General features: G+C 37.9%; 2 protein-coding genes across 9 annotated transcripts in view; one reads left to right on the forward strand and one right to left on the reverse strand.

Annotated features, from left to right (window-relative positions):
• Nucleotides 1–2,248, reverse strand: part of DNAJB4 (DnaJ heat shock protein family (Hsp40) member B4) — a 28,459-nt gene extending 26,211 nt beyond the window's left edge. Inside the window, exon 1 of the mRNA XM_074151433.1 lies at nucleotides 2,047–2,248. The gene's annotated coding sequence lies outside the window, so the exon portion shown is untranslated. The remainder of the gene's footprint in view (nucleotides 1–2,046) is intronic.
• Nucleotides 2,249–2,479: 231 nt separating this feature from the next.
• FUBP1 (far upstream element binding protein 1) lies at nucleotides 2,480–27,667 on the forward strand. 8 transcript variants are annotated; one of them, XM_074152621.1, is made up of 22 exons: nucleotides 2,530–2,695; nucleotides 3,803–3,893; nucleotides 4,876–4,938; nucleotides 5,768–5,806; nucleotides 6,160–6,202; nucleotides 7,016–7,065; nucleotides 7,158–7,229; nucleotides 7,509–7,566; nucleotides 9,136–9,298; nucleotides 9,380–9,478; nucleotides 9,562–9,663; nucleotides 10,299–10,401; nucleotides 10,485–10,585; nucleotides 11,193–11,334; nucleotides 12,523–12,683; nucleotides 13,304–13,458; nucleotides 13,545–13,624; nucleotides 16,509–16,637; nucleotides 17,301–17,375; nucleotides 22,383–22,528; nucleotides 25,044–25,091; nucleotides 26,026–27,661. In XM_074152621.1, exons 1-22 carry the CDS (start codon nucleotides 2,582–2,584, stop codon nucleotides 26,029–26,031), a joined length of 2,040 nt encoding a protein of 679 aa, XP_074008722.1. In that variant the 5' UTR covers nucleotides 2,530–2,581; the 3' UTR covers nucleotides 26,032–27,661. The 8 variants fall into 8 exon arrangements, with proteins under 8 accessions (XP_074008727.1, XP_074008724.1, XP_074008723.1 ...); XM_074152620.1 differs by having other exon boundaries at nucleotides 25,044–25,082; nucleotides 26,018–26,056; XM_074152623.1 differs by lacking the exon at nucleotides 4,876–4,938 and having other exon boundaries at nucleotides 2,492–2,695; nucleotides 26,026–27,667.
• The last annotated feature ends 48 nt before the right edge of the window (nucleotides 27,668–27,715 follow it).

A 27,715-nucleotide genomic window follows, 5' to 3' on the forward strand; every position in this document is an offset into this window, starting at 1 on the left:
CTCACAGAACTTAGCAAAGAATCATTATCCCATTTCATAACAATGACAACTTAAGTACATAGACACTCCACATCTTCTAATAAGCAAACAGCCATAAAAGACATAGCCAGTAGCCAGTATTAGCTTCAATGCATCATAGTCAACTATTATTGCTCAACTTACTTATTTGCATATAGCATGACTAGTATACATAGCCAAATTCTCAATAACAAAGGAAATGAAAAAAAATCTTTCAGGGTCAAATTATCATTTAGAAATACCAAAGAGACAAGCATGAAAATCAAGTTCACACTTTCCAAATCTATTTTTGCTTCCCCCCTCTCCCAGTTAGCACAGCTACATTAATGGAAAGTACATGCTAATTCTTCTGAACAGGCTTTTCAGCAGAAGTATCTCAGCAGCAAGTTTCACCTAGCTCTAATTATACACTGTAATCTGCCTAAAAGCATGTAGGAATTTTAATTTTGTGAAATACATTAATCTTAAAACCCTTTTGAGCTATACTACTTCAAAAGTTTCATAGTAGGAAAACAATCTAGCACGTGTTTTCACCTTTGGTGGAGTTATCTGGACTGGAGATGCAGGATAATCTGATCTCAGCAGCAGCACTGCGTCTTAAGGTCTATTAAAATGATCCCATTTATAAACAGCCAGAAGCAAAGGGAACAATGAGAAACCAGGAACGTCTTAAGGCAGCAGGGAACTACAAGAGCAGCCAAAAGAGAAGACAGCAAGACTCATTTTCTCATATGACTTCAACAGAGTTGCTCCCTCCCTGCATATAGCCCAAAACCACGCAAAGTCCAAAACAACACTTCCTTAATTAGAAGTAATGACAACAGAGGAACACAGACTTATTTAGGTTGAAAGAGAACTCCCACACTTCAGTTTAAAAGTTCATGTTCAAAAAAACAGTTTGATATTTATGTAATCGAGAGGCCCAGGAAGAAGCTACAGTTTGATACATATAAATTTTTAAAAATTGCAAAGCATCCCCTCAGAATAGTACAGAAAGCAGTTATACAGCTTAGTTCCCCTTCAGTATTATCTAGCCTCTATTGCTATGATAGCTAAGTAGATATTCTATGACCTTATCTAGATGTGAACGCTTTGCAACACTGTCACCCATACTCAGCATGACAGTTCATCCCCACCAGGTCATAGGACCTAACAAGGGCCCAGATTAAAGCATTACTAGCTCCAATTTTTCATTAAAGCTTGTGCTTGCGCAGCCAGGAAAAAAAAAAAAAAAAAAAAAAAACAACCCAAAAAACCACAAACACAAAAACCAAAACCAAAACCACAGAACAACTGTAACAACTACGTACTACAAAATACAAAACGATAGCAGTGATCGTTTCCAACTAAGAGATAACCGTGTCCACTGCAGGAGGGGGCAAGTGAAGCTGCCTGAAAGGTGAAAGGAAGAAGCCTGTCCCGTTCCTGGCGCGGTGGAACCGCCGAGAAGCCGTTCAGAACAAGGGCCGGGCCGCACCCGAAGGGACAGGCCGGACAGAGCGCCGGGAGGAGCGGGGCGGAGGGGCCGGGCCGGGCCCCGCCTCTGCCCCCTCGGTTCAACGCCGCTGCCTCACCGCGGGGCTCGGGAACAAGCCCGGAGAGGTGCCTCTCGCCTCGCCGGCTACCGTAAAGCCCGCACCGCCAGACGCCAAGGTTTCTCCCCGAGAAAGGAGCTTGTATTAGAGTTTTCCCCAGCTGTCACACGGTGGGCACCACCGACAGCGCCGGGCGGTCGCGCAGCACCAGGCACCGCGGCAAGACGTTACGAGGAGCCCCTCCACAGGGCACCGCCGAGCTAAGGCGGGGAAAAGGCCCGGCTCCCCCGGCTCCGCTCGGGCCTAAGGACAGCATCGCGGCCACCCCCACCGCCCGCTCCTCAACCAGCCCGGGAACACAGTCGGGAAGGAACAGAGACACCGGAGCGCCCGACACCTCCCCAGGCGCAGTTAAGAGCAGGCAGGCAGCCAAGCCACAGCGCTGCCGCTAACCCCCGAGCCCCCTCCCCGTCATCCCCCTCATAGCACTCACCCGACCGACCGACGTCGCCTGAGCCGCCCCCGACAGCCAACCGTGCTCCCTCCCAGCAGCCCCCGCGCTTCAGGCGCGGCTCCCACTCGCGCACCCACGGCTCGCAACCAAACCACGCGAGATCTGTCCCACAACCCGTCCGCGAGGCCCCTCAAGCGCAGCGTCGCGCTCCTCCCTCCTTTCCCCCCCTCCTTCCCCCCCCCGCACCACGTGACGCTCCCAGCCCTATCAGCGTATGACTCTAACCGCTCGTGCTGCTATGGAAACATCGCGAGCTCCGCCCCCCGCCGCAGTCGGGCGGGAGGGGTGGGGCTGGGCGAAACGCCGCGAGGGTTCTCCGCTGTTCTCTGGCAACCCTATGAAATCTCGGCCCGAGGTCTCGCGAGGTTACGCTCTGCTCTCCCCCCCCCCCCCCCGCTCCCCCCCCCTCCCCGAGCACGATGCCGCGCAGGAATGTGAAAGGCGCCCGCCCGCCGCCATTTTCTTTCTTTCTTGGCAGGCAGCGAGCGGGGCAGGAAGCGGCGGCTGAGCGGGCATGGCGGACTATTCCACGGTGCCCCCTCCTGCTTCGGGCGCGCCCGGGGGAGGCGGCGGTGGAGGTGGAGGAGTGAACGATGCCTTTAAAGACGCGCTGCAGAGGGCTAGGCAGGTGTGTCCGTGTGTGAGGTGGCCCTGCCAAATCAATGGGCCCTCGGGTACCGAGGCCTGCAGGCGGCCGCTGGCCAGGCCGCGGGAGGAGTTCACGGGCTGCGCCCTGGCGACGCTGGGCTCTGGGGAGACCTGAGGAAGGGGGCCCGTCCCCCGATATGTTTCTGCGGGGCGGGTGGGGGGGAGCTTTGTCCCGTCCCCTCGCCCCCCTCCGCCAGCCCTCCTCGGGCTGGGAAAGGTTTTTCCAGTCAGTCCCCGGCTCCCTCCGCTCCGCCATTGCCCGCAGTGCCCCGGCCCGAAGGGATTCGCGCCACGGCGCGGTGAGGGGAGCGGCGCGGCCGGGTCCCTGTAGTCGGCCGGCGGGGAGGCGAAATCTCGGCCGGCGACTAGCGGCGCCTTATCGGTAGCCCGGCGGGTTGGCGGGCCGCTGAGGCGGCGGAGGGGCTGGAGGGAAGGCGGCTCCGCCGCGGCGCCCGTATTGTGTTGCCCGAGGCGGCCTCGGTGCCCGCTAACCTGCTCAGACCGGTTGGGAAGCGCTGCGGCCTGCGGAGCGAGGGCGGCCGCTTCGGAAGTTCTGTATCCTGAAGTTTTATTTGTAGCTCTTGCACCACGGGCGATGTTTTCGTTATTTCTGGGGCAAAAAATTTTCGCCTCGTCTAGTAGTCAACCGTCGCGGTTTTGGCAATAGTTGAAGACCCGTTGTAGTCGGGACTGCTAAGGTTTGAATTAGTTTTAGCGGTCAGGCCCTCTGAGATACTGCAGTGTTTCGTGAAGAATAGGTAGAAAAGGAAAAGCACCTTTAAGATAAAAGTTTCTGGTTTGTAAAGGGCTGGGTTTGGGGGGGGGGGGGTTTCGACTGATGAAGAAAATACAGGAAGCTTTGCTGTTGAATGATGAGCACAGGTTTCCTTAAGACATTAACAAAATTTCTGTGAGCAAAAGTGTTTCTATCAGCAGCCTTCACTTTACTAATTTGGAGTCATTTTAATATGCGTTATCTAAATCGCTTAAAATCATTTATAAGATCTGGAATCAATGAGTTCCGACTGATTTTTTTATATATATATATATTTATATCTTTTACTTACAACATCTGCCTTTTGTTTAGATTGCAGCAAAAATCGGAGGAGATGCTGGCACATCAATGAATTCAAACGACTACGGTTATGGAGGACAAAAAAGACCTCTTGAGGATGGAGGTATGCACTCGTTACTGCTGCATTTGTTTTTGTTGTATGGCTACGGTACCAGAACGATTGCAGGTGGTTTTTTTGTTTGTGTTTTTTTTTTCCCATAGTACAGCATAAAAACATTTTGTTCCCTTTATAGTTCATGACATGCTTTTTCATTTTCAGTTTAATGGGGAAATTTGGTTTAAACCATCATGCTCTAACCTGAAGTGAATGTAAGCCTGTTTTAAAATATTTTAAATGTGGTTTAAACACTGTAAAAAGGAAAATGGATGCTGGGGAGGGGGGCACATAAATTCATGGTTGAGAAACGCTTACACAGGTATGTCATTTAAGTCTTTTGTTGTGTAGGACTGATTACAGTTTGTAAATTGCAATTAGAGTAGGAAGAGCTCACTCCTTAAATTCGATTGTTTCGTATACTTTATTACTGCACAGCTTCAAATAAAAGTATTAATGCATTTCATTGTAAAAGCATAGGACTTTAAAAAAAGACAGAAAAGTAAATTTTCTACCTTGTATACACTTTTGCTTAGTCTAATATTTAAGCCTATAGCATGTGTGAACCCTGATGAGATCATACTTAAGATGTCTAACTTGTTGCAGCTTTTTTAATGTCTTGTATTGCAGTAAAGTTTTCTCCTGAAATGTGTGTTTCTTCTTTTGTCTCTGACTAAGCAGCCCGTTTGAACTTAACAGGGTTTGATATGTTTAATATACACACAAAATCCTGGCTAAATTGTGGAAAGAAATCTCTGAGCTTGTTGAAATGTTCTCATAGGTCTCACAAAAGAGCAATGCCTTTTTTCCTTTAAGGAGGATTGAAACTCAGTCTACAGAGTGTAACTAAGGCTTTATATCAGGAGTTCTTGTGTCCTGTAATAAAGTTGGTTTTTTTTTTTCTATTAAGGGTGAGGTTTTTAATATACAAAAATGAGCTAATGATGCTTCAGATGATATATGTAATGTATTCTTTTTATTTTATGTGTAGATGGCTCTTGGACAAGTCCGAGCAGTACAACACACTGGGAGGGAATGCCCTCTCCTTTTAAAGGCAGGAATTTTTATTTATTACCTGTGTTTAGTATGTAAACATGACATAAACTAGTGGATCTTTCTGGATTGACACAAATATTTCTTGGAATATGTGTCTGAGTTTTTGCTGCACATAAATTATGGTGGTTCATATAACCTTTATTTTGGGGTGGGAAGAAAGCATCTGAAGTCTTATCTTTTCAGATACAGGTTAATTATGCCTTTTATTCCTTTACTGTACAGAAAGGATTTGGATGGTAGTAATGTAGTTGCTTTGAATCTGCTTTTTTTTGAAGTTTTATGCTATGAAATGCTTTGGGTAGGAATTTCATATCAGCATTCAGATTGAGATTGCATTGCCATGTGATACTGTTGTATTTTCAGATGTTTGATCTAGATTTGTGGTCCTTGTCAGATTTTTTTTTTTCTTTAAATCATTGTTGATTTTTGTATGGATTTGATTTTCTATTTTTTTTTCTTTTTTACCATAGAAGCATCATTAGCTTTAGCAACCAACAGAGCTAAACTTTGTTCCTTGTCTTAGTTAAGTTTCAGTGACTGGGTATCTATGATCAATCTACAGTGTGTTCTGAAAACTGCCTTTTGTTAAACTACTGAATAGCTAATATGGAAAAACCTAACATCTTTTCAGCTATACTAACCAAGTGCTAAGTGTTCGTGAGATTCTTTCTTTTATTCAGATGATCAACTCCCTGAAATTGGAGGAAAAAAAAAAAAGAAAGGAAAGGGAGACTAAAATACACTGGAAAATTACAGTTCACACTAAAAGGTGTAAACACTTCTTGAATTTCTTGGCAAAAAAAATTTTAAAAATCTTAATTTTGCAGATCAACCAGATGCTAAGAAAGTTGCTCCTCAGAACGACTGTAAGTAATTTTTATTTTGTTGCCAAAAAAAACCCCTAAACAAGTGTAACATTGTCAGAACAAGAATTTGAAACAGTGTTCTGGTAGGTGATCCTTGAATCAGTAAGATGAAAAGAATGGCTGGGGGTTTATGTCTTACTTTCTTGAAGCAGTACCAGTCGTCTTTGTAAAACTGACAATGTTGTTAGCAACAGCTGAAAATCTTTTTAGCTGTTTTAAAATCTCTTGATAACACTTGTTAAAAAGTAAACTTGGACAAAAGTTGATATGATTACATTTTATTATCAAAGGAGAAGCTTTATTTTAAATTATACTACTTGTTTGAATTTAATTTTAATGATATTTGTTTATAGCTTTTGGAAACCAGCTACCACCGATGCATCAGCAGCAACAAAGGTAAGAGTTACACTACATCTTATGAAGAGTTTTCCTCTTTACTGAAAGAAAGCAGTTTCAAGAAATTTTTCTGAAAAAGTGTTATCTGTGTATAAAGCAATTACTCTGTGTGATCAGTTGAAATTTAGCTTCAGGAAGTCCCAAGCCAAACACTTAAAATGCAGCTACATTGCGCTCTCTCTCGTCGCAGCCTAGCCTGTGTATCAAGCTTAGTAAAAGGAAAATGCATTGCTGGTTTCTACTACTTGAGCATAGGTAGCATAACCAGAAGTTGGAAGCAGATCTGAAGGGGAAAAGGTTGACACTATCTTGTAAACAAAAATGAAAGTTAATGGATTAACAAAAATAATAAAAAAGTTTGGATTTAACACAGTGTATTGCTGAGTCAGCTTCATTTTCTACAACATAGTGGTTTTCTCTACTTGTTTCTTTCCTAAGCAACCACATGCAACTATTATTCTTGTGCTTTGGTTGGTTTTGGTAGATGGGATGCTGGAATTTGTGTATTTTCAAAATACTTTGACAAATATACAGATGAAACTTAAAATGCTACACTAGCCTTTTCTGTACCACACATCTGTTAATAGTGGAGAGGATGAAGGATATCTTAGATCAGTTCATATTATTCTTGGATTTTTTGTGGTCGCTTTTATATATTGTTCGTTTATCTAGTACTGTGCTTGCATAATGACTTTTAAAGTGAATGGGAGGCAAGTAGCTTTCTTTAGTTTAATGGGAGGATATATAAAAATTTAATGCCAGATTGGTCTGTGAATAGGCATTGTCTTTTGTTTGATCTAATGTTCTCTGTAGGTCTGTGATGACAGAGGAGTACAAAGTTCCGGATGGGATGGTTGGATTCAGTAAGTAGTATGGATGTGGTGGTGTAGTATAGTGAGGGATGGTAGCAATTGCTGTTAATACAAACAATATTTCTGTATTTTCTTTCTCCAAGTAATTGGCAGAGGTGGAGAGCAGATCTCGCGTATACAGCAAGAGTCTGGCTGTAAAATACAGATTGCACCTGGTAACTATTTGTGTTTGTTTTTTCTTTGTTTATTTTGGTGGGGTTTTTTGGTAGAAAGTTCAGAAGGCTGATCACTGCTTCTAATTGCCTGAACCTTCATTTAAGGTATATTTTAATGTTTTGTGCTAATTACGATTATCGTGATCTAAACAAATGCAGAATATTGTGATACACTGATTATTCTACTTCAGTGAAGTTTCAGTAATTTGTATATTATGTTTAATTTCATAATCTCTGGCTTAACAGTACCACTAACTCAGTTTTATTTTGTGACCGTAGATAGTGGAGGCCTGCCTGAAAGATCTTGTATGCTAACTGGAACACCAGAGTCTGTTCAGTAAGTAAAACAAATTCCATGTGTTCATATTTAATTGTGCAATACATTTCATTTTTTAGATCTAAATATAATATTTAGATAGTATGTTTATAGTACTGTTTTTCCTCTATTGAAGAGGCAGTCTGGTGACAATTAAATGTATACATAAGAAAAAAGGCCCTGAACTTGCAGTCAGGTCCCTCAACATACTTGGAATGTTAAGACAAAAATACGGAACTTTAACTTTTTCAAGTCCAAATCTTGTTGTAAATAATACTTACCTAAGCATGCACTGATTTCAGCTTGAGAATGAAATGTGTAAATGGATACTAACTGTAACTAATGTGTGCTAAAAAGAAACTTTATTAACCATAAATTGGAAGATCACAGGGAAAATGTGGAAGATCAGTAATGTGTAAGAGGAAGAGTTCCTCAAAGCCCAGCTCATCAGAGTTCTTAAATGTCTGTGGTATAAATCAATGTATACCAAAAGTTACAGAAGCAACATCTGTGTAATACCTGTCAGCAAAGTTAACTTTTATTGTCCTGCGTTCAGGGAAGAGGATGATAGCAATGAAAATGCTGGGGGTTTTTACTGTCACAGAGGTCATATAACCTCTTGAAGACTGACTTAGGCGGGCTTTGCTGGGAAACATCATAAATGTGGTAGTATATTTGGTATTACCTCACTCATGTTAGCTGCTTCCATTTCATGTTTGCGGGTAAGGCCTGTAGCTACGTGTTTTCCTCTGGGAAAGTAGGATGGCATTCTCCTCTTATGTTGCAGCCAAGCCACTGCTGTTAATGAAGTAATTTCTTTATGGGAATTTTCTTTCTAATTACAGTTTATTCTACTCACACATTAGAGGGAAGAGTTTTTAACTAATGTCAGTACTGTAATCATGGTTTAACTCTGATGGCAGCTGACTTACGTGTGTGGTGAACATGTACTTGCTTTTGTCCGCTATGCTGGTAATGGTTACAAGTGCAAATGTTATAACTTTGCATGCTGAATCAAGCAGCAGCTATCATAAAATAGATTTGCCTTAAGATTGGCTGTTAAAAGTTTAAAGAAAAATTACTGCTAAATAAGGTGTTACCTCAATTACTACTGAAATTAAGCAAAGTTAGAAAAAGATTTGGTGATTTTTAAAAAAAAAAATTTAATGCACTAGAAAGAAGATTTGAAACTGTTACAATTTACCCTAATTCACACAGATTTTTTACAAATGTTTTAAAGGACAAGGTTTCCATATTTTGTTCTGTACTGTGGTTTGATCAGTGTAACTATTCAGGGATAATGATCATGTTTGAGGAGGTAACTTTTTCTTGTGTTTGATAAAGAACCACCTTTTGTATTCTGACATTTGGGGTGGTTTCAGGTCTACCACATTATCTTGCAATTAGTTTCTTAAGTTACTGTTACAGACTTGCTGAGTTTGCCTCATGTTTCTTAGTGAGAGTAATTATATTTCTTCTGCAGAAACTTTTCAGACGGAAAAAATGAGAAATTTCCAAGCAGAATAGGTGTGGGCAAGTGATACTTGTAGGAACAAATGTATTTATAAATGTATATTTTTTTCTTAACAGATCAGCAAAAAGATTACTTGATCAGATAGTTGAAAAGGGAAGACCTGCACCTGGCTTTCATCATGGTGATGGACCTGGAAATGCCGTGCAAGAAATTATGATTCCAGCAAGTAAAGCAGGATTAGTTATTGGAAAAGGTGGAGAGACAATTAAACAATTACAGGTATGTATGTATCTTCCTTCAAACATGTGGTAATATCCAATTTGGATTTGAGTGATTATTGACCTGTGTTTTGTCAAATAGGAGCGAGCAGGTGTGAAAATGGTCATGATTCAAGATGGTCCACAGAACACTGGTGCTGACAAGCCGCTTAGGATAACTGGAGACCCTTATAAAGTTCAAGTAAGGAGCCCTTCACACTTCAGAGCATTTTAAAATCCATTCTGATGTTGCATTACCTAAATGAACTTTCATTCTTTTTTTAGCAAGCCAAGGAAATGGTGCTGGAGTTAATTCGTGATCAAGGTGGCTTTAGAGAGGTGCGCAACGAATATGGGTCAAGAATAGGAGGAAATGAAGGGATAGACGTAAGCATGGTTGAAAAACTTGTTCCCTGTATTTTGAGATGTTAACATTAAAATGTAATGATAACACTGCTGGTAATACGTGGTAATGTCGCTGAAAGCTATTAACGAGATTCCAAAAGTACTTGTGGCATGTAAGTATTACTTAGTCGTTGCTGAAATTATGACTTGGAATGGTGTACAGCATTCACTTTTCATTACCAGCAGTTCTGAACTATTTCAGCTAGCTGGAGTTTTTATCAAATAAGCAAATAATTTTTATGGCTAAGTATATAATGTCATTATAGAAATTGGAGTTTGGCCTTTGCAGAAGAATATTTGCCTATTATGCAAGTCATGAACTTCTAACTGTTTGTCAGAGGTGAGGCTGAAACTTCACTTGCTAGAATCTGCATTTTAGGCCCATTAGAACTTTTGTTCTTTGTGAGAAGCATAATGTCCACTGGAGCTGCTGGAATTGTGAGAACTTGTGGTGCATAGGATCTCCTTCTTTTTGATCCTTTTCTCCAATATTTGCTAGGCTTATTACTTGATCTTAAAAGTTTCACGCTTCAAAATGCCTTAAGTGGCGTAGGGCTGGCCCTAGTTTACCATTCTAATATGTGACCCTTTAATTGACATATTTTTTTCTCTTTAAGGTTCCAATACCACGATTTGCTGTAGGTATTGTAATTGGAAGAAATGGAGAGATGATAAAAAAGATACAGAATGATGCTGGTGTTAGGATCCAATTTAAACCAGGTTGGTAATATGTCTGTAAGTTTTTGTGAACTTAATGTAAATTTACTGATTACATATACTCGAATAGTTCATTTTCATTCCAGATGATGGAACAACTCCAGATAGAATAGCCCAGATCACAGGGCCTCCTGACAGATGTCAGCATGCTGCAGAAATTATTACAGATCTCCTTCGAAGTGTTCAGGTTGGATAATATGTTGTTTACTGTTCAAAATCTCCTGCCAGACTTTAGGAAAGACTTAAATATTAAAAATTAGTGTGTAACTAAAGAAAATAATTTGATGGAGTTACTTGAATCTCCTTCAAAGTTCAGTCTGGAATATGAATGTTTGCTTTTACAGCTGCAGTTTTGCAAGAGTCAGAACGATAATACTGATTTGCAGTCATGGCAGTTCTTGATGTGGCTGGTTATAGAGTTGCTTCTTCTGATGTATTAATAACCAGTATGCTGTTACTTTTGGTTGTAATTGGTGTTTGAAAGTTTAAGTGCTTATTTTGAGATGAGGCCCACTGCTTCGTTTACAGAAGGCAGACAGAAATTGTATCTTTGTACATGTGAAACCTGCTTTCTTCTATATTGTTTCCTCCATCTTTTGTACACAGAGCTGTACAGAACATCTTTTAAAATTTAGTGTAGATCTTCTGGAAAAGATAATATTTTAACTAGAGAAACTATCTGAGTATTAAATCAGGTTTTTCTTGACAAATGATGTGATGTAACCAACTGACATTAATAATTTGTTTGCAGTTATTTTTATAGAACGTGCTGATTTGTTGCTTTTTCTTTTCAGGCTGGTAACCCTGGTGGACCAGGACCTGGTGGTCGAGGAAGGGGTAGAGGCCAAGGCAACTGGAACATGGGGCCTCCTGGTGGATTACAGGAATTCAATTTTATTGTTCCCACTGGCAAAACTGGATTAATCATTGGCAAAGGCAATATATCTTATATATATGTGTGTCTGTATGTAGTTAAAAATACTCTCAGCTTTTCTATTTGTACAAATAGCCATACTGGAGAGATGTTTCAAGAGAAGCCTTTGCAAATAGTTTCACGTACAGTAGAGCAACATAATGCTGCTAAATCATAGCACTTGTAATACTCTTATCAGATTTTCCTCATCAAAGCCACCTATCCCAGTAGTTTAAAAGTCAAGAACCAATCTATTTAACCGCTTTTTTTTTTAAGTAGTAAGTACTGAGTTACATGGGTAGTGTTTGGTAGATTATTAAATGACGTATCTTATAATTAAGTTGCATTTGATGCTGCTTGATTAGCCTAGTATTACTGCATCTGTAACTCTTAAAAATAAATTTCACGTATTCCAGTGAAGATCTTTTACAGTGGAATCCTGTAACAATTTTTAGGTGTGTGTTTATTAAAATAATTCTCAAACAGTTTTCTTTTAAAAATAATTTACTGTATGCTTCTGAATGAAACAGTTGGGTTATCCTTATCTCTTGTTTGTAATGTGTTTTCCAGACACAACAAATAGGTTGACATAGTTCGGTTCTTCACCTCGAAGGTTGATTGACTTTTTTGTTTTGATTTAAATGGCAAATGACCCTGTTTTGAAAACTTTGTGCCTGTTAATGTTACAGTTAACTTCTCGGGATCCTGTAAGAGGAAGAACTAGTTTAGGGAGCTTAACTTTCTGGTTTTAGTGCACTACAAAACCTGTGGACTTTACCATCTGGTCAACTTTCGGGGGTTTTTTTGTAATGCGTGCTTGCTTACTGCTTTATAGGGAGGTTAGGCTTTAAGGTTGTATTTACTGATAACTGTGGGTATCGGTTGTTATTCGTGTCTAATCTTATATCTGTACATGAATGGAAAAAATCCAGGCAACATTGTAGGAGTTCTTTGCTGTTCTTTCTGAGCAACAGTATTGTGGTCTTTTAATTTAAAAAATTATTTATTTTTACTGGTTTACTGCAATCAAAGCTCTATACTACACTGAAGAGGCTTTTTAAAATTATTGTTAGAATGTTTTTTTATGGCTCATAAGAATAGGTGTCGTCTTGCTTCTCTGTCTTCAGCTTCCATGCAGTTGACTTTCTCTGATTTGAATCTTAGTATTTTTGCTTTAATGCACATCATAAAAGCTCTCTGTTGCATTGTAGGTGGTGAAACTATTAAAAGCATAAGCCAGCAGTCTGGTGCTAGAATAGAACTTCAAAGAAATCCTCCACCTAACGCGGATCCAAACATGAAGATGTTTACTATCCGTGGAACACCCCAGCAAATAGATTATGCACGACAACTTATTGAAGAAAAGATTGGAGTGAGTGTATTTTGGTTTACTATTATAACTAAACAGAATAAGAAGTGTCTCCTTTGTGGAGACTTCCATTTCACTTCCAAATTGCTTAATCAGATAATATATTGACAATAATGAATGGTAATCTGGGTTTAAAGTAATATAAAAGCAGCAAAAACTTGAAATGGAAATAAACAGTTGATTTCTTTAGTGTAATACAGTGTGTTTTTTAATATTGTGTTCTTGAAGATGCACACTTTGTGCATAATGAAAATTTTGACTTCAAAGTTATCCTTGATATAGGTAAAGCTACTAAACTGTGTTTAGTTTTTCAGTCTCGGCATGTTTAGGTTGAGTTTTAATCCAAGTTTACATGCTGTAAATTTACTGCACTTCTGTTTGCATGTGTATGCATGTAATCAAATTTATTACCTGTTTTTTTACAGGTAAAAACTTCTTTAACTAGCCATAAGCTTAATTAATCTTCAGAAAGACATTTATTTTCTCCAAGGAAATGTCTTTATTTAGAAACAATCAAACCTTTTAGATTATATTATTTTAGGTGTTAGGATTTACGCTTCTAAACTGCTGGAAAATTAAGAACTTCAAGGTTTATTTTCACCTGTGTGCCACTCTTGTTACAGGGTCCAGTAAATCCATTGGGTCCACCTGTTCCCCATGGACCCCATGGTGTTGTTCCTGGCCCACATGGACCTCCTGGGCCACCAGGTCCTGGTGCTCCCATGGGACCATATAACCCAGCTCCTTATAATCCAGGGCCTCCTGGCCCAGCACCTCAGTAAGTATTGCTTCAGCTGGCTTCCTTCTTTGGAGGGTGACCTGGGGCTGGCTTTCACTGTGTGTGTATGATTTGATCTTTTATAGTGGTCCTCCAGCTCCGTATGCTCCACAAGGATGGGGAAATGCTTACCCGCACTGGCAGCCACCAAATCCACCAGATCCAGGTAAGAAGCATGACGGTAATGCCGTAGTGAGGATATACTTTAAGTACATCAGTTTTCTCCTTACAAGTGTGTATGTTTCGCAATTCATTTGTGTTAACACTGGTAAATGTGAAAAAGCTATTCTTTGGACTTTTCTTTACGATTGTCAGTTTATGTATGTTTTAAACTTCCTATGTGTTGCTTGTGAGATGTTGAAATTCAGTTGTTACAGTTGGAATGTGTTTCTTTACTAAACATTATTGATACTACATCCCAGTTTATGATACTTTTTGCAAGACTCCTAGTTAACTGATTTTTTGCAAAACAGTTAATCTTTCTTACAGTGGATGTTTTTACATAAAGTTGTTTGAGGATGTGTTTTCTTTCCCTAATAGTCAATTACTTTGTAAGGGGCGCTGTTTAAAATAAAATACAATCTCACTGATCCTGACTTTGCACAGTTTCTGCTATATTAGGTATTTCCAGCTTTTGGTGATCTTTATGAGGATTGCTTCTCAGAGTCTGATACAAATGTATTTTGTTCAGCCATTTTTGAGTGGTTAAGCTTCTGTTGAACTGCTGTTGATACAGTAAAACTAGTTAGGAATATGTGTTGAGCTTTTGCTTATGATAGTTTTGCATTTTCTTCTGAAATCCATATTTGTAGAATCTGTTTCTTCTATATCTGTTTGTCTTTGTGAAGACTGGGAGTTTTTACTTAATTACAACTTCCCGAAGGTCTAGTATCCTGCTTTTCTTTAAGTTACATCCTTTGGTTGGACTAGAGCATATGGGGAAACGGAACTGCAGTCACAGAAGGCATGGTAAGGCTAGATGCTTGAGTCACTTGTACCTCATTTGTTTGAGGTAGACCTTCTTCAGAACTTCAGCCAAAAGATCTCAAGTTTGTTCTTGTTATAAATGGAATATTTTCTGATAGCCACTGGTCCTGACACAAGTTTCGTTAGTGAAAAAGGAGATGGCTTCGGAGGATGTTACAATCTATGGAGAGTTCTATTATGTTCAAGTCTTTTATATATCCTTTCTTGGCAAAGAACCATCTCTGGTTTAATTTCCTTAACTTTTATAAAAGGTAGCTCTGCATGCATTCAGTTTAGTATTTAAAAATGCCTATTGTCATTATTTAAAATGAATGATTCGCAGTGCCTTGACTCGAAGTCTCAGCATACCAAAAGTGTCATTTACTCCAAATCCACTGCCAAAATGTTACAGCCTTTTTCATGCTGCCTTTTCATTTTTTATAGTTTATAAAGACCTGTAAGAAAAATGGTGAATACTCACCTTGATGTCATCTTGATGATTTTATAACAATTTTTTGGGTGAATACTCCTTTCAATCTAGTAAGTTTTCCTATACGCAATTGCAGTTGGTGGTTTTTTTGACTAGCATTTCTTTGGATTAATTTTGTACAGTCGTCCACTTAGTTGCTCATTTCAGTGTAATAAATGGATTATTTTAGTATTTTTTTCAGAGAAAAAAAAAAATCTTTCTCCAGAACCGTGGTTACCTCCTGTCATGTGAAAGTGGAGCTAGTTACTACAGTCAGATTTCTTTGGAAATTTGAGTCCTGCTCTGTGTTCTTCTATTCTAGAGAAGTAGCTACTAAGGGGAAAGAGGGGGGGCAACCAACCAATGGCTTGTTTGATATTTGCAGGTAACCTTAGAATATAGTACATGTTAGTTTAAATGCACTATTGTTGATGGAAGCAGTGTAATTTTAAAAGGAAATGGCGTGTTAACATGGTTTTCTATATGCTGATATTACTGTGTGCATTTAAAGTGGTTACATCTGACTTAAGTGCTAAATGAAATACTGCAAGAAATGTGTAGTGGATTTCTTCTCCCTGAATGTGTTTTTCAGGGTATTTCTTCTTTCTCTTCCATTAGTCGCTCCCTTACCTATTTTGCGTTTCAGGAGGAATATAATTCAATTTCCATGTGTAGTTACTCTAAAGTATCAGTTGTGTCTGTCCTTACATGAAGTTCTCCCCTCACCTGGCTGCATTTATTTGTGGATATTTTTATTCTTTAAGGATGCAAATAATGTTAAAGGATGCTGGTTGTGTTATAGAAAATTATGTTCTCTAATAGTAGATTTGCGGTTTTTCTGGATTGCTAATCTGGTAATGTAATCAATCTCTGATTCAGCAAGAATAAGCCATTCCTAAAGGCTGTGTGTGAAAAACAGAGAAATAAGACTCTAGGATGCAGCATCGTTGGCCTACCTAGATGTAGTTAAAAATAAGGAAAGCATGGACATAGCTGCAGAAGATGCAATGTTGCTGATATTTATTATTCTAAAAAGCTGTAAGTAAACAGTGATGCTTTATAGCCCTGTATGGGGATTCAGGTTCTTAAAATACTATCTGTTTTTGTATTTTACTGTTACCTTAAAGGTCAGCTGACAAGCATTGCAAATACCTAGTGAGATTTGTATTCTTCGTTTCAGAAATATGTGTTTGGCATGCCTCCTCCGCCTGTGCCAGTGTCATTAGTGTGAGGTTATAACAAGAGTGAAACCACTGAAATTGTTTGGTGGTAGAATGATTCAATGTTTCTACCATTTAGTAATATGGCCGTTTGTTTAAAGTTGAAAATCTGTTTCTCTTTTTCGTATTTAAAAATGACTAAGTGACATTGTAGTAGTAAGGGTTCTAGAATGATTTTGTCAGTCCTATGAAAGTATACTTCCTACAATACGCTTGTCTGAAACCTGATCATAAGTTTGTGTTGGAAAGAAAAGACACTTACAGGATGTATATGGTCATTTGGTGGAGATGGATTTTTTTCTTGGAGGAAAAATATAAGTACTCAGGACAGGGTTAGTTGAGGACAGCATTCTGTTCATGCTACTTTTATAAATCCTTATGTTTTGCTTTCATAGGTAAGCCAGGAACAGATCCCAATTCAGCAGCGTGGGCAGCTTATTATGCTCACTACTATCAGCAGCAAGCACAGCCACCACCTGCAGCCCCTCCAGGTGGACCAGCTACAACGCAAACTAATGGACAAGGTAGCTGTTAAAACTAAAATGGATAAATTTCTCATTGCTGGGGATGTAGATGTCCCATTATTTTTTATTGTTGTCTTCATATATTGGGTAAACTTATTGCAAGACAGCCAGTTTTGCTGGAAAACTGCTTACAACCTTCAATATTGCTTTTCTTATTTTCAGCAGTAATAAGGGTAATGTATTTATCTTGTAACATACCTCAAAGAGAATTTTGCAGCAACTTGGGCTGACTTTAATTACGTCTACATAATGCGGTCAGTCATAAGTAACAATGGAATGAGCCAACCTGTTGATTGTCATCTGCTTTAAACAGTTACATCACTTCCAGTGGTTTTAAGACAATTAAAATTGTAGTACTTGGTTGTATTAGTGTAATTGTTGTGCCTGGATGAGGCTTACCACTTTAATTGTAGGTAGTATTTTGTACTGGGAGTGTTGTGCCCTTCCCAAATCTTGAAAACATGCTGAACACGAAACAGTTTCTTGTCTCTTTGTAGTATCTTCTCTAATTGTTTATATTTGTTATAGCTTGTACCGCATAGGTTTATAGTGTCAGATTTGAGTGATGTTATTCGGGATTGTTACTGAATTCAGCAGATGCTTTGTAAATCGTTCTGTGTATGAAACAAAACCCAGTGTTTTATTTTGACTAATCTAATTCAGGAGATCAACCAAATCCAGCACCAGCAGGGCAGGTTGACTATACCAAGGCCTGGGAGGAGTACTACAAAAAAATGGGTATGTATGCAGGTGTTTTTTTTCTGTTCTTGCATAGTAGAATGTTTTAGGAGACTTGAGAGTCTTGTTTGAGATGGGTTTTTACCCCCCCCCCAAAAAAAATGCATAGTCCATGTGTCTTCTGAACCGTTTACTGCTAGAGGCCCTGAACCCTGCAGAAAAACAGACTTAAAAGTTTGTGTTACATTAAAGGCGTTTACTTGTACTCATGCTAGTCATTAGGTTTGCAAAAATACTTCATACCTATTGAGATGTCTATATTTGATCATTGGGAAACAACATATTTTAAGTACTTCAGTCTGAGTATTCTTGAAGTATACTTCATAAGTTTTGGAGTTCAACCTTGATCTACTTCATGAAGCTTCTGTTTGTCTTGTTTGGTAGTTGTTCTCTACTGCTTTCAAGATTACAGATGTTTTTTTCTCTTATAGCTTGCTTTCTGTGTTACAGGTTATTGAAGCATCATAACTGGCTTTCATTTATATCATGCCCTTTTTTTAAATAGTATTTTCTTTGCAGCACTAAAGAGCTGTGTTTAAACTGCAGATTATATGTTGTTGCTAGCTTTTTTGAAATATTTTGCTTGAGCTGACTTACAAAACTGAAATGTATTTGCTTGTTAAGTTGATAATTCCATCAATTACTGAGTAAGGAAAGAATATGGAGTCTCGATGTGTTGGCAGAAGGTGCTCTTATCTTTTAAATCATGAGAATGTCTTACAGGTCAGTATTTTGTCCACAGTGTCCTCCCACAGATATTGTAGTTGATACAGATTTGTGTCTTGAAGACTAGTGGGCTTTTGAATGCCAGTGCTTTCCCTGGTATCTCTGTTTGACCATAGAGCAGCATCAAGTTTGGATTTTTTGTTTCAGTGAGTAGGAGGGTTTTGTGAGTTTTTTGCCCTCTGCCAACTGTACCCCATTTTCTCATGGAATATTAAGAAGCATTTGGAGTCAAGGTTAATAGCATGTTTAATTCCTCTTACCAACCTTCTACCAGGTTGATCTCAAATTATTTGCTAAGACATAACTACCTTTATTCTTCTCTATTTTGGCACAGCATAAGTGATGAAATGAAACAGAAAATATATGATGATTTACTTCAAGAATTGTGTATCAGACTTAAGAAAATCGCAACAGAACTCCCAAACACATGATTTTAAAGATGTGATGGGCCTTTCCGTTTTCCTGTTTTGTTTAACTAATTTTTTTTTCCAATTTACTGTCTGTTTGTTCAGCTTGCGTTCTTCAATGCAAAGTTGTGGGGTTTTTTTCACTGCCTTTTTAAGAACAATTTGTTGGCCGGGGCTCTGCCATCTTTCTGATTTCCTGTCTCTGGAAAGCAAGGTGTGGGTTGCACTAGTCTTGCATTTGCTGTAATTAAATAGTAGCAAGTTAAAAGGTGTTGTGATAAGAGATTTTTGGGAACGAGTCCAAAGAAGATTGTGAATCCAAAAAAGATAGACACTGGGAGATGTAAGGAATTGCTCTTAAAATGCAAAATTTAAAAAAATCCCAAGACAACAGTCAAAGAAGGGGAAAAACAGATGACCAGTTCTGGTCTTCATTTCTTTTTGGTTCAAATTGAGTTAGTTGGTTGGAGGAGAACTCTTGATGTCTGGACATGTATAACTTTACTGTGTAAATAATGAGAACTTTTGCTTCTTCAGCATGTTGAAAATCTTGATGCTGAAAATCTTGATATGGAAGATGCCATTTCTCTTAAGATCCACTTAAGAAAGAGGAACAACTGACCAAATGACATTGAAGGGCAGAGCATTCACTTAGACTTGATTTAGTGCTAAACGGAGGTGTTTTTCCCCATCTCCTTAACAACAATGTTAAGACCTAGTAAAAGACGTGACAAACAGGAAGGCTCTCCATCAGCAAGTTCTTGTAGTCTCTGGGCTCTCAAATACAGCTACTACTGTTTGTGCTTCCTATAGTACTGTAATGCTGTGGTCCCCATTAACTTGTAAAAAGGGGGATGTTAGGAGTTACAAGGCACTCTTTAACTCTTCTTTCAGATTTTTCACAGCACAGATAATTACACAAAGAGCTCTTTTGAAGAACTGAACTGAAACTTGGGGCTTGCTAAGCCCAAGCAGTTTTATTTTTCCTGCTGAAGAGAGCTACTTGGGTAACCCCTGTGGCAAGCTTCTGAGGGTGACAGTACTGAGCTGAGCAAGTTGGATGCGATACTGTAACTGGTGCTCTGGATTTTCCCATACTTTAAGTATGAGTGATCTGAAAACTCCAAAGCACTCCTGAATATTCCTATCAAAACCATAATGCTGTTTTCCAAAGTGACTTCCTACTGGTGTGGTACAACTTGGCTAATCACAGAGAACTCTTTCCTATTATTTTCAGTGTACTTGAAAATAACTTTGTTTTCCAGCTTGCAAATATAGTGGCAAAGTCCATCTCCTTCTTCAGATTCCTGATTTGGTCAGGGGCTATAGCTATGAGTATCAAATGCAATAGTAAAATTACTCATACACTCTGGAAAGCTACTGTACATGGATCTTGTAGGTGACACAGAAATGTATTTTCTTGGTACCCTACTTAATAAATTCAGAACACTTGTTTTAAATTTCCCTCGAGTCTTGCCAGGTAACAAGACAACAGTTTAGCTTTTTGAAGACCTATAGATGAAAGAAATAGAGAAAAAGAGCTAAAATAATTATATGCATTAACTGGGCCTCAAAAATTTCCCAAGGGTAGCAGTTCCCTCTAAACATGAAGTCATATTTTAGTAAATTATCTGTATATCACCACAGGACTTTGTAAGTTTGTTATTTAAAATAATTCCACTATATTGTGAGCTCGATTTATAACTAAGGGGTTCCATAATAAAACAGTAGAACTGTTCTTTAATGATTCCTCAGCGTTGTAATGGCAAAGAGGACAAAGAAAGTTTTTCTCTTACTAGAATCAGCCTTCATGATTTGAGTAGTGGAACTGTAGAATCAGCTGGCATTTTCTTTCTTAATCTTCCTTAATGGGGAGGTATTTGCGTTTCTTCTATTTCCTTTGTATGTAGTTTTTCAACCTTGTTTGTTAGTGCTCCATTTGAATCTGTACGTACATGGGCATGTACTGTTTCAGTGCAGTTCTGAAAGGAAGTTTTGACTAAGCTCCTGAATTCCGTGTGTAGGTTCAGAATTACTTGCAGTACTTGTTAGGGAAATGCTGCAGCTAAAATACTTCGAATTTTTACTAACCCATTTCAGGACAGAAGTCCAGTTTGACATGTTTCAGTAGATGTTAAACTTTCTATATTTGATTTATTATTTGAATTTTATTATTTGAATTTCAGCACTGCCTTGGGACAGCTGGCTGAATGTCAGAAGATTCTTGGGTCATAATGCACAAAAAATGCCTTAGCTTTGCCATTCAGCTGTGCTGACAGCTATGATGTAACTAAAATAATTTGTAAATAGAATTATTATCTCAGTGAACTTGCAAAAAGTGTATCCTGGGATAATTTGTAACCATATTAAAAATAATTTTGGTTAAAGTAATTGATCAGAAGTGTAAATTGTGAGTCACGGTAAATTGTAAACTGTGGTTTCTGCCTTTAAGATCTGAAGAAATTTAGGTAAGTTTTTCGACAGTCCCGACCTTCTGTCTGACACCCTAGAAAACGGCTAGAATCTTTGATACTCATGTTCCCCACAAGGTTGCTGAGTGGTCTTGTATCCAAATAAAACATGAGGTGGCTTAAGGTAGGATTGAAAACTTTCAGCCCTTGTCGTGTGGAAGCTGCCCCTTTTTCTTGATAGCAGAAGATGAGGTGCACATGGAATTGTATGGGGTGCAAGCTTGCATTTTGCTTGGATTTATTTGATGTAGTGTAATTGAGTGTCGTGTTTTGTTGTGGTGGTTCAGGTTTTTTTTTTTCTTATATCCTAGAAAAAAACCTGGGGAGGTTTTCTCGTAGTATCCTAATTCTTCTGACTGTAAAACTTTGATTTGAAGAAATAACCCTTTAAGAATATAGATCACAAAAATGTCATGTCACAGTAGTAATAGTTCTTCTGTTTTGGAAGTTCAAGAAACTTAAAATGAAGCACTCCATATAAAACCCGTCTGTCTGGATGCGTGCAAGATGATTGGATAGAGGACAGAGTGGTGGTCTGCCTATAGTCAAGTACATTCTGTAGCGGTAATTGCAAGAACACCTTTCAGATAAAAAATAGTGAAGAAGGTGGCAATAAGTGGAGTGCGCTTGATGTTTCTGAAGTAAGGGGAAAATGAAGTAAAGATGTCTGACAAACCTTCCTTGGACTGAGGTCCTAAAAAGTTGACACTACAGAGTCCTTGTATATTAGTCTATTGCCTTTACAGAGTTTTAAGTTGTCAGTTGGTTTTGTTGGAAGGACCAGTAGTTCTCAGCTGTAAGTCTGGGAGAGTGTGTGTGTATGAGTGTATACGTGCTGTTACTTCTAGAGGAACAAAACTTAAGCAAAGGTTGGAAGGAGAAGATTCAGAACTATATTCTTGTGGTGGAATAAATGTTTACAAAGGTTAATGCCCTCTTTGAAAAATATAATCTGCAATAACCTAGCAATTGACATTAAGGAGGCCAAAACTGGGGGAATGAATGAACTGGCATCTGGTGAATTAATTAAGGCAGTCTGTACAATAAGATAAAGTCAGTCTAGGTGGATTACAAAAAATAATCTTGCCTGTTGACCTCTGTTTTAGTTTAGATGCTACTGGTTGTTTAGGTCATCAGGCTTTAAAGACTTTTGCTCCGGAACATGATTCAAGAGGTGAAAAAAACATCCTTACAGTTTTTCAATTTTGCTTTACATGGGAATCATTATATTAAAATAATAGGATGAGTGGTTAGGTGAAAAAAACCAAAAGCAGCCACACCATTATTCAAAAGCCTTGAAGGAAAATTGCAAGAAGCTAGATGATGTCTGTTACGCAGCAAAGTTTTGGAATTTTTTGATTTCTATTGCAAGAACAAAGCTCTATAATTTGAATTACTTGTAGGTCAAGCAGTTCCTGCCCCTGCTGGGGCCCCGCCAGGCGGTCAGCCAGACTACAGTGCGGCGTGGGCTGAGTACTACAGGCAACAGGCAGCGTATTATGCCCAGACAAGTCCACAGGGAATGCCACAACATCCTCCAGCACCACAGGTATAAACTTTTAAGTGTTTTTTGGCTGGCTTCCGTTTCAGTGGTTGTAGATATTTTCTTGCATGTCTCCTGCTTTGTTACCTTTGGAGTATGCATCTTTTTTTCTAGCAAAATAACTATCAATAATTAATAGATGACTGTGTTTACCTGTTAACTTGAGTTCTGTATCTATCTATATGTCTGGTGATTATGTTTTGTTTTTTTTAAAAAAAGAAAAACTTTCTCCTCCCAGGGTTTTGAAAACCATGCAAGAAGCCGCCACCATTTACATTAACCAATTTTTCTTTCTTAAAGGCTTCACTCCTGAGTTAGCTCGATTTAAAGGATTTTCTTTAACTTTTTGTGTATCTCTTATGTATCTCTTCTGCACAGGGCCAATAATAAGAAGTGGACAATACAGTATTTGCTTCATTGTGTGGGGGAAAAAACCTTTGTTAAATGTATGGATGCAGACGCCTTGATGAAGATCTTAATTTTGTTTGGTTAAAAAAATAGTGTTTTTGAAAATGTACAAAATATCTATCACTACTGATAGGAGGTAATATTTCTGTGTAGAAATGAAAAATGGTTTGTTTTTAGTATTAGTGTAGATGTACACATTCCAGCAAATGTATTTGCAATTATGTGGTCAATGCTTTGTGATATAAATGTACTTTTTCAATGTATACTTTATCACTTTTAAAATGCCTGTTTTGTGCTTTACAATAAATAATATGAAACCTCCTGTGTCGGTAAGTTGGATATGTGGGTATATAAAGAATTGTAGGATTGATTTGCAACGCTGAATCAAGGTACCTGTACACAAATGAGATTTTTTTTTTTTTCCCCCCCCATGAAATCTTGTTGAGTTTAAAACTTGTCATTAGCATGTTTTTCCCCTCTTGCAGAATAGTTGTAGATGGAGGATCTCTTTCATTCATTGTATTTTGCTGCCTAGCACCAGTAATCTTGATACCTTAATTTTCTTTCTATTTGATTAAAACTGCATGTGTTTAAGAAGGTGATCTTTTGGCATACTTCCATTGCATTAACAGTGAAATTTCCTTTTATACATGACCACTGTTTCAGACCTGTGCAGCTGCTATAACAGATAACTTTTGTTCTTAATTGAATACTTCAAAACTGTTCCTGCATAACTATTTTATGGATTTTTTCAGACTAGTTATAAAATTTATTTTAAGTGTAATGTGCTTAAGCCTTCAGTTTAAAGTAGTCCAGTTCAAAATTCAGTGTAGAAAAGTCAATGTGGTATGCATAGTAGTTACAAAAATTGCATCTGTCCTTAAAACGCTGTTTTGTTTGAGTGGTGGGGAGTGGTTGAAAACTTCCTGCAGAGCAGATAACTCCTGTTTTTTGTAAATACTCAAGTATTTGAAACAATTGATTATTTTTTTTATATATACTTGAAACTTCTTGTTGCTCTAATGCTCATACTAAAAATCTGATTCTCTTGAAATCCTATGTTTGCTCTTTGCATATTTATTGGCTCTTTGCATATATTAGACTACATGCAATACAGTCTGTCTTGCCATTGTCTGTTGAAGTGCAGGTTTGATCCAGCCAGTATAGAACTAGCTCTATAGGGGTGAGGAGGACTGGGCTGTGTATCATCCTTGATTGTTCCTTCAAGGAGCATTGCACTGTAAGTACATCAGAATGACAAATTGATGAACTGCAACAGTATCTTTTTGTCAATGTTCCACATAATGAAAATGCCATACTTGTGTGACTATTATGTTGGAATACAGTGCTGATATCTTAGGAAATCATAATTGCTTCTTAATTCAGAAACATAGGTTTGCGTATATATATACATACACATAATATGAGCTTTGTGGGTAAGTATTCCAGAAACGTTTAGCAATAGCTAAAGAAAATCATGTTTCTGTTTATCCGAGTAATAGTTTTTTTTCATCAGTACTCCTGAGACAGCTGTATTGTTCAGTGTTTTAAAAGTATGCATATCGTAACATTGAAGTCTTTGGAACCACTTGTTAGACAGAAGTTGTCTTTATCTTCAGAGAGTTTGCAGATATGTAGTGATGTAGGTATGTTTTTAAATAATTCTATAACTGTTACTTGCTTTATCTTTTGGAACACCATATTGTTGCTTTGAGACTAAATTTTTTTAGGGTGGCTGCACAGAGAAGTAAAAGTTAAGGCTTGAAAATTGAAGTAGTTTATTCAGGTAATTAGCAATGTATGTATTGTGCTGTAGAAATAGAAGGAATTATTTTTATCCCTTTTAAAAGGAAGAGTTATTCTGGTAGCTTAAAAAAGGCTAGGAAAGTATTTGCTCTTTTCAGTGTAGGGTATGAAGTTTAATAGTTCAGATATTTTGCATGGTATTTTGTAGATAACCTTATAGAATGGTGCATTTATTATGTACTAAACTGAGCAAATTTAAATTCACTGGATTCTTTATCATTCACAAAATGGAGGCTGTTGATTTTGATTCATTTAAGGTATAAAATCTTTATTAATTGCAAACAGTGCAATTATTTATACTTCACAGTGCCTTCCCAGACCTTCCACCTTAGGTTCTGCTGCAAAAAAGCAACAGGTAAGCACAACCTAAGGAAGTATATAAATTAATATATTTCAGTACATTAATGTTGTCCCTGTGAGATCTTTGTGGTTGTGTATTGAAAAGCAATCTGCTGCTTCCCCAAATGCATTGTTACTCACGGTTCCATTTCTAGTGGAAAGTCTTTTAAGTTTTTAAACAACTGTTTATATTTCTAGGTAAATATGTATCTCTTTTTTTTTTTTTTCTTTTTTTAGAAAAGATGAGTAGATTGCAGTAATTAAACTTGATCAGAATAAGTAATTTTTGTTATTTTTCCTCAAATAGCTAATTGTTGCAATTAAAGAATCAAAACCTTTAAAAATATACAGGAATTACTGTGGTTAGAAATGTCAACAGCCTTCACAAATGCTTTTTTTATAATAGGGCACTATTCCCAGGTGAAACCCGTAAGAGCTAAATATAAAGAATATGACTTCCTGTTGTTATCACTGAACTTGATAACTTGTCTTAAAGTTATAGTGTGTTAGTGGTATTTTTAGATAACTTAGTTTGCTTATTCATACTTGACATGGTAGGGAAGCAGATTCTGGAGTTTCAGAGATTAGTATATTTTAACTGAAAAAGCATGTGCACCAATTAAATGTTAACAGTATAGCAAATAATATTTTTATCTATATAGCAGTCAGTGTATCCTGTTTCTTGATACTTTAACTGAATTGCTGTATATTTTGATAGTTTAAAATGTTTGTATGTTTTATAGATGGTCTGGTACAGGTTTTTTGTTTCTGGATTTTGTTGTTTGTTTTTTTTTTTTTTTTTTTTTTTTTAGCTTAAAGTAAAGCAGCATCTATTTGGTTTTTTGTTGATTATTCTGTTTCTGAAACATGCTGCTCCTCTTTCAAAAGTCCTGCTTATCTGTACATCAAAGAAAAATATTCAAAAATGCTGCCTTCATTTTCACACACAGTGCTGAAGATGCTGCAAGCACCAAATCATAGCTCATAGAATCAGGTCCTGAGATAGTTACTACCAGTAAAGAGGAATCCTTTGAGTGTATGCCATTGGTGAGCCGATGAGCATGGACCATAGAAGGGCTCCATGTAGAAGGTAAAATTGGCAAAAACGTAACAGATTTGAAATGTATCCCATACATAATGGTGTAGGGTATAATTTTTGTTTTGATCACTTTTCATTCTTTAAAGTATTATTTGTTTGACCATAAATGTTCCATAATCTGTTAAGTTTTTTAAACTGTGATTTAATAACATAAACCATCTATTTTAATTTATATTATTCTAAACAGCCAAGCTTAGATATATTGATTTTTTTTGAACTAAATTAATAGTTGTGCTTCAGTTTTTCAAGCCACTTAATATTTCATCTTAGTTTAATATGTAGTTTAATATGTAACTTCATTTTTGATGTGAGAAAAGGTTAGGAGTGTACCATTTGGATTTTTGATACTGTGAATTTAGTGTTGGGGTGAGTCATTTGTTCACTTCCTTTTACATGATAACTGTTGTTGCTAAAATACCTTAAAAGTCTTTCAATTGTAAATTTAGCCAGTGGGAGGAGATGGAGAAGGAGCCAGTTTATTGGAATGTTGTTAGTGTGTGGAAGATGAAATGTTCTTGTGTGTAGCGTTTGAGGTGTATTGACTTCCAGCTTTCTCACTGCTGGGCCTACAGACATGCTATTTTGTGCTAAGCATAGTGTTTATTTTTCAACTCTGTCTCCAAACTTATAGTTCTTAGGAGAACAGAAAATAGATTATTGGGGTTCTCCTCATCCAGGAACATAACTGGACTTCCTTAGAAATGTAAGGGAAGTGTCCACAAGGTGTCTTTAAATGTTTCCTGCTTTCCCCGCCTTCCCCCCATTAGAGTCCCACAAGTTAAGTAGAACGTGAAGAGTACAAGAAGTTTAAAAAGGAAGCATAATGTTCCAAGTAGGAAAAGCATTTTCATATTACTTTCTGCAGCCTGTACTTTAATAGGACATGAAATGAAATGTCAGGTGGATAATCTTCAGTCTAGCATGATCATAAGTCATGTATTTAAGTTGTCCAGGCAGACAGGTTCATTATTCACTTGCACAGCCTATCTTGAAATATTTCCTCTTCTTACTAGTGGTATTTTATTGGATGATAGAAATTGTTTCTCCCCTGTTTTTCTTCCAAAGTAATTTTTAAGTTTTCCATTGCATGCTAAAAGCTTTTTATTTTGCTTTTTTCTGGAAGTGGGGGGAGGAAGGGAGGCCTGGGCTTTTCAGAAAGCATACAGTTGACAGGATTCCCTCTTCCCTAGTAATAGCTTATAAAACTCGTATGTATGCACAAATATTTCTCTTGCGTGCATGTGAAATGCCTTTTCGTCCTGAGAAAAGTGTTCTCTGCAGAAACTACCCGTGTGTAAAAAGAAGATTGGCTTTAAAAGGCAACTGTGATGGGAACAGTGTCTTAGGGAGATGCAGCTTGGACTTGAGGTAAATTGAATGCTTTACAAAAATGTGGTTTTGAGCTTGCATTGACATTGTATGTAATATGGGTACACGTTAACTGTATAATGTTTTTTGTATGGTTTTTCCTCAATAAATGTAAACTGATGGATAATAATAGCAATGTATTTGTCTTTTTTATGCTCCTATCTCTGCCTTCG

This window comes from Numenius arquata, chromosome 8 (assembly GCF_964106895.1).
Source record: "Numenius arquata chromosome 8, bNumArq3.hap1.1, whole genome shotgun sequence".
NCBI lineage: Eukaryota > Metazoa > Chordata > Aves > Charadriiformes > Scolopacidae > Numenius > Numenius arquata.

Excerpts from the sequence above, each read along its gene's own strand:
- FUBP1 (XM_074152620.1), top strand. The coding sequence starts at position 2,582 with ATGGCGGACTATTCCACGGTGCCCCCTCCTGCTTCGGGCGCGCCCGGG. Across the intron at positions 4,939-5,767 it reads AATGCCCTCTCCTTTTAAAG|ATCAACCAGATGCTAAGAAA; the intron begins GCAGGAATTTTT and ends TTAATTTTGCAG. Across the intron at positions 7,230-7,508 it reads TAAAATACAGATTGCACCTG|ATAGTGGAGGCCTGCCTGAA; the intron begins GTAACTATTTGT and ends TTGTGACCGTAG.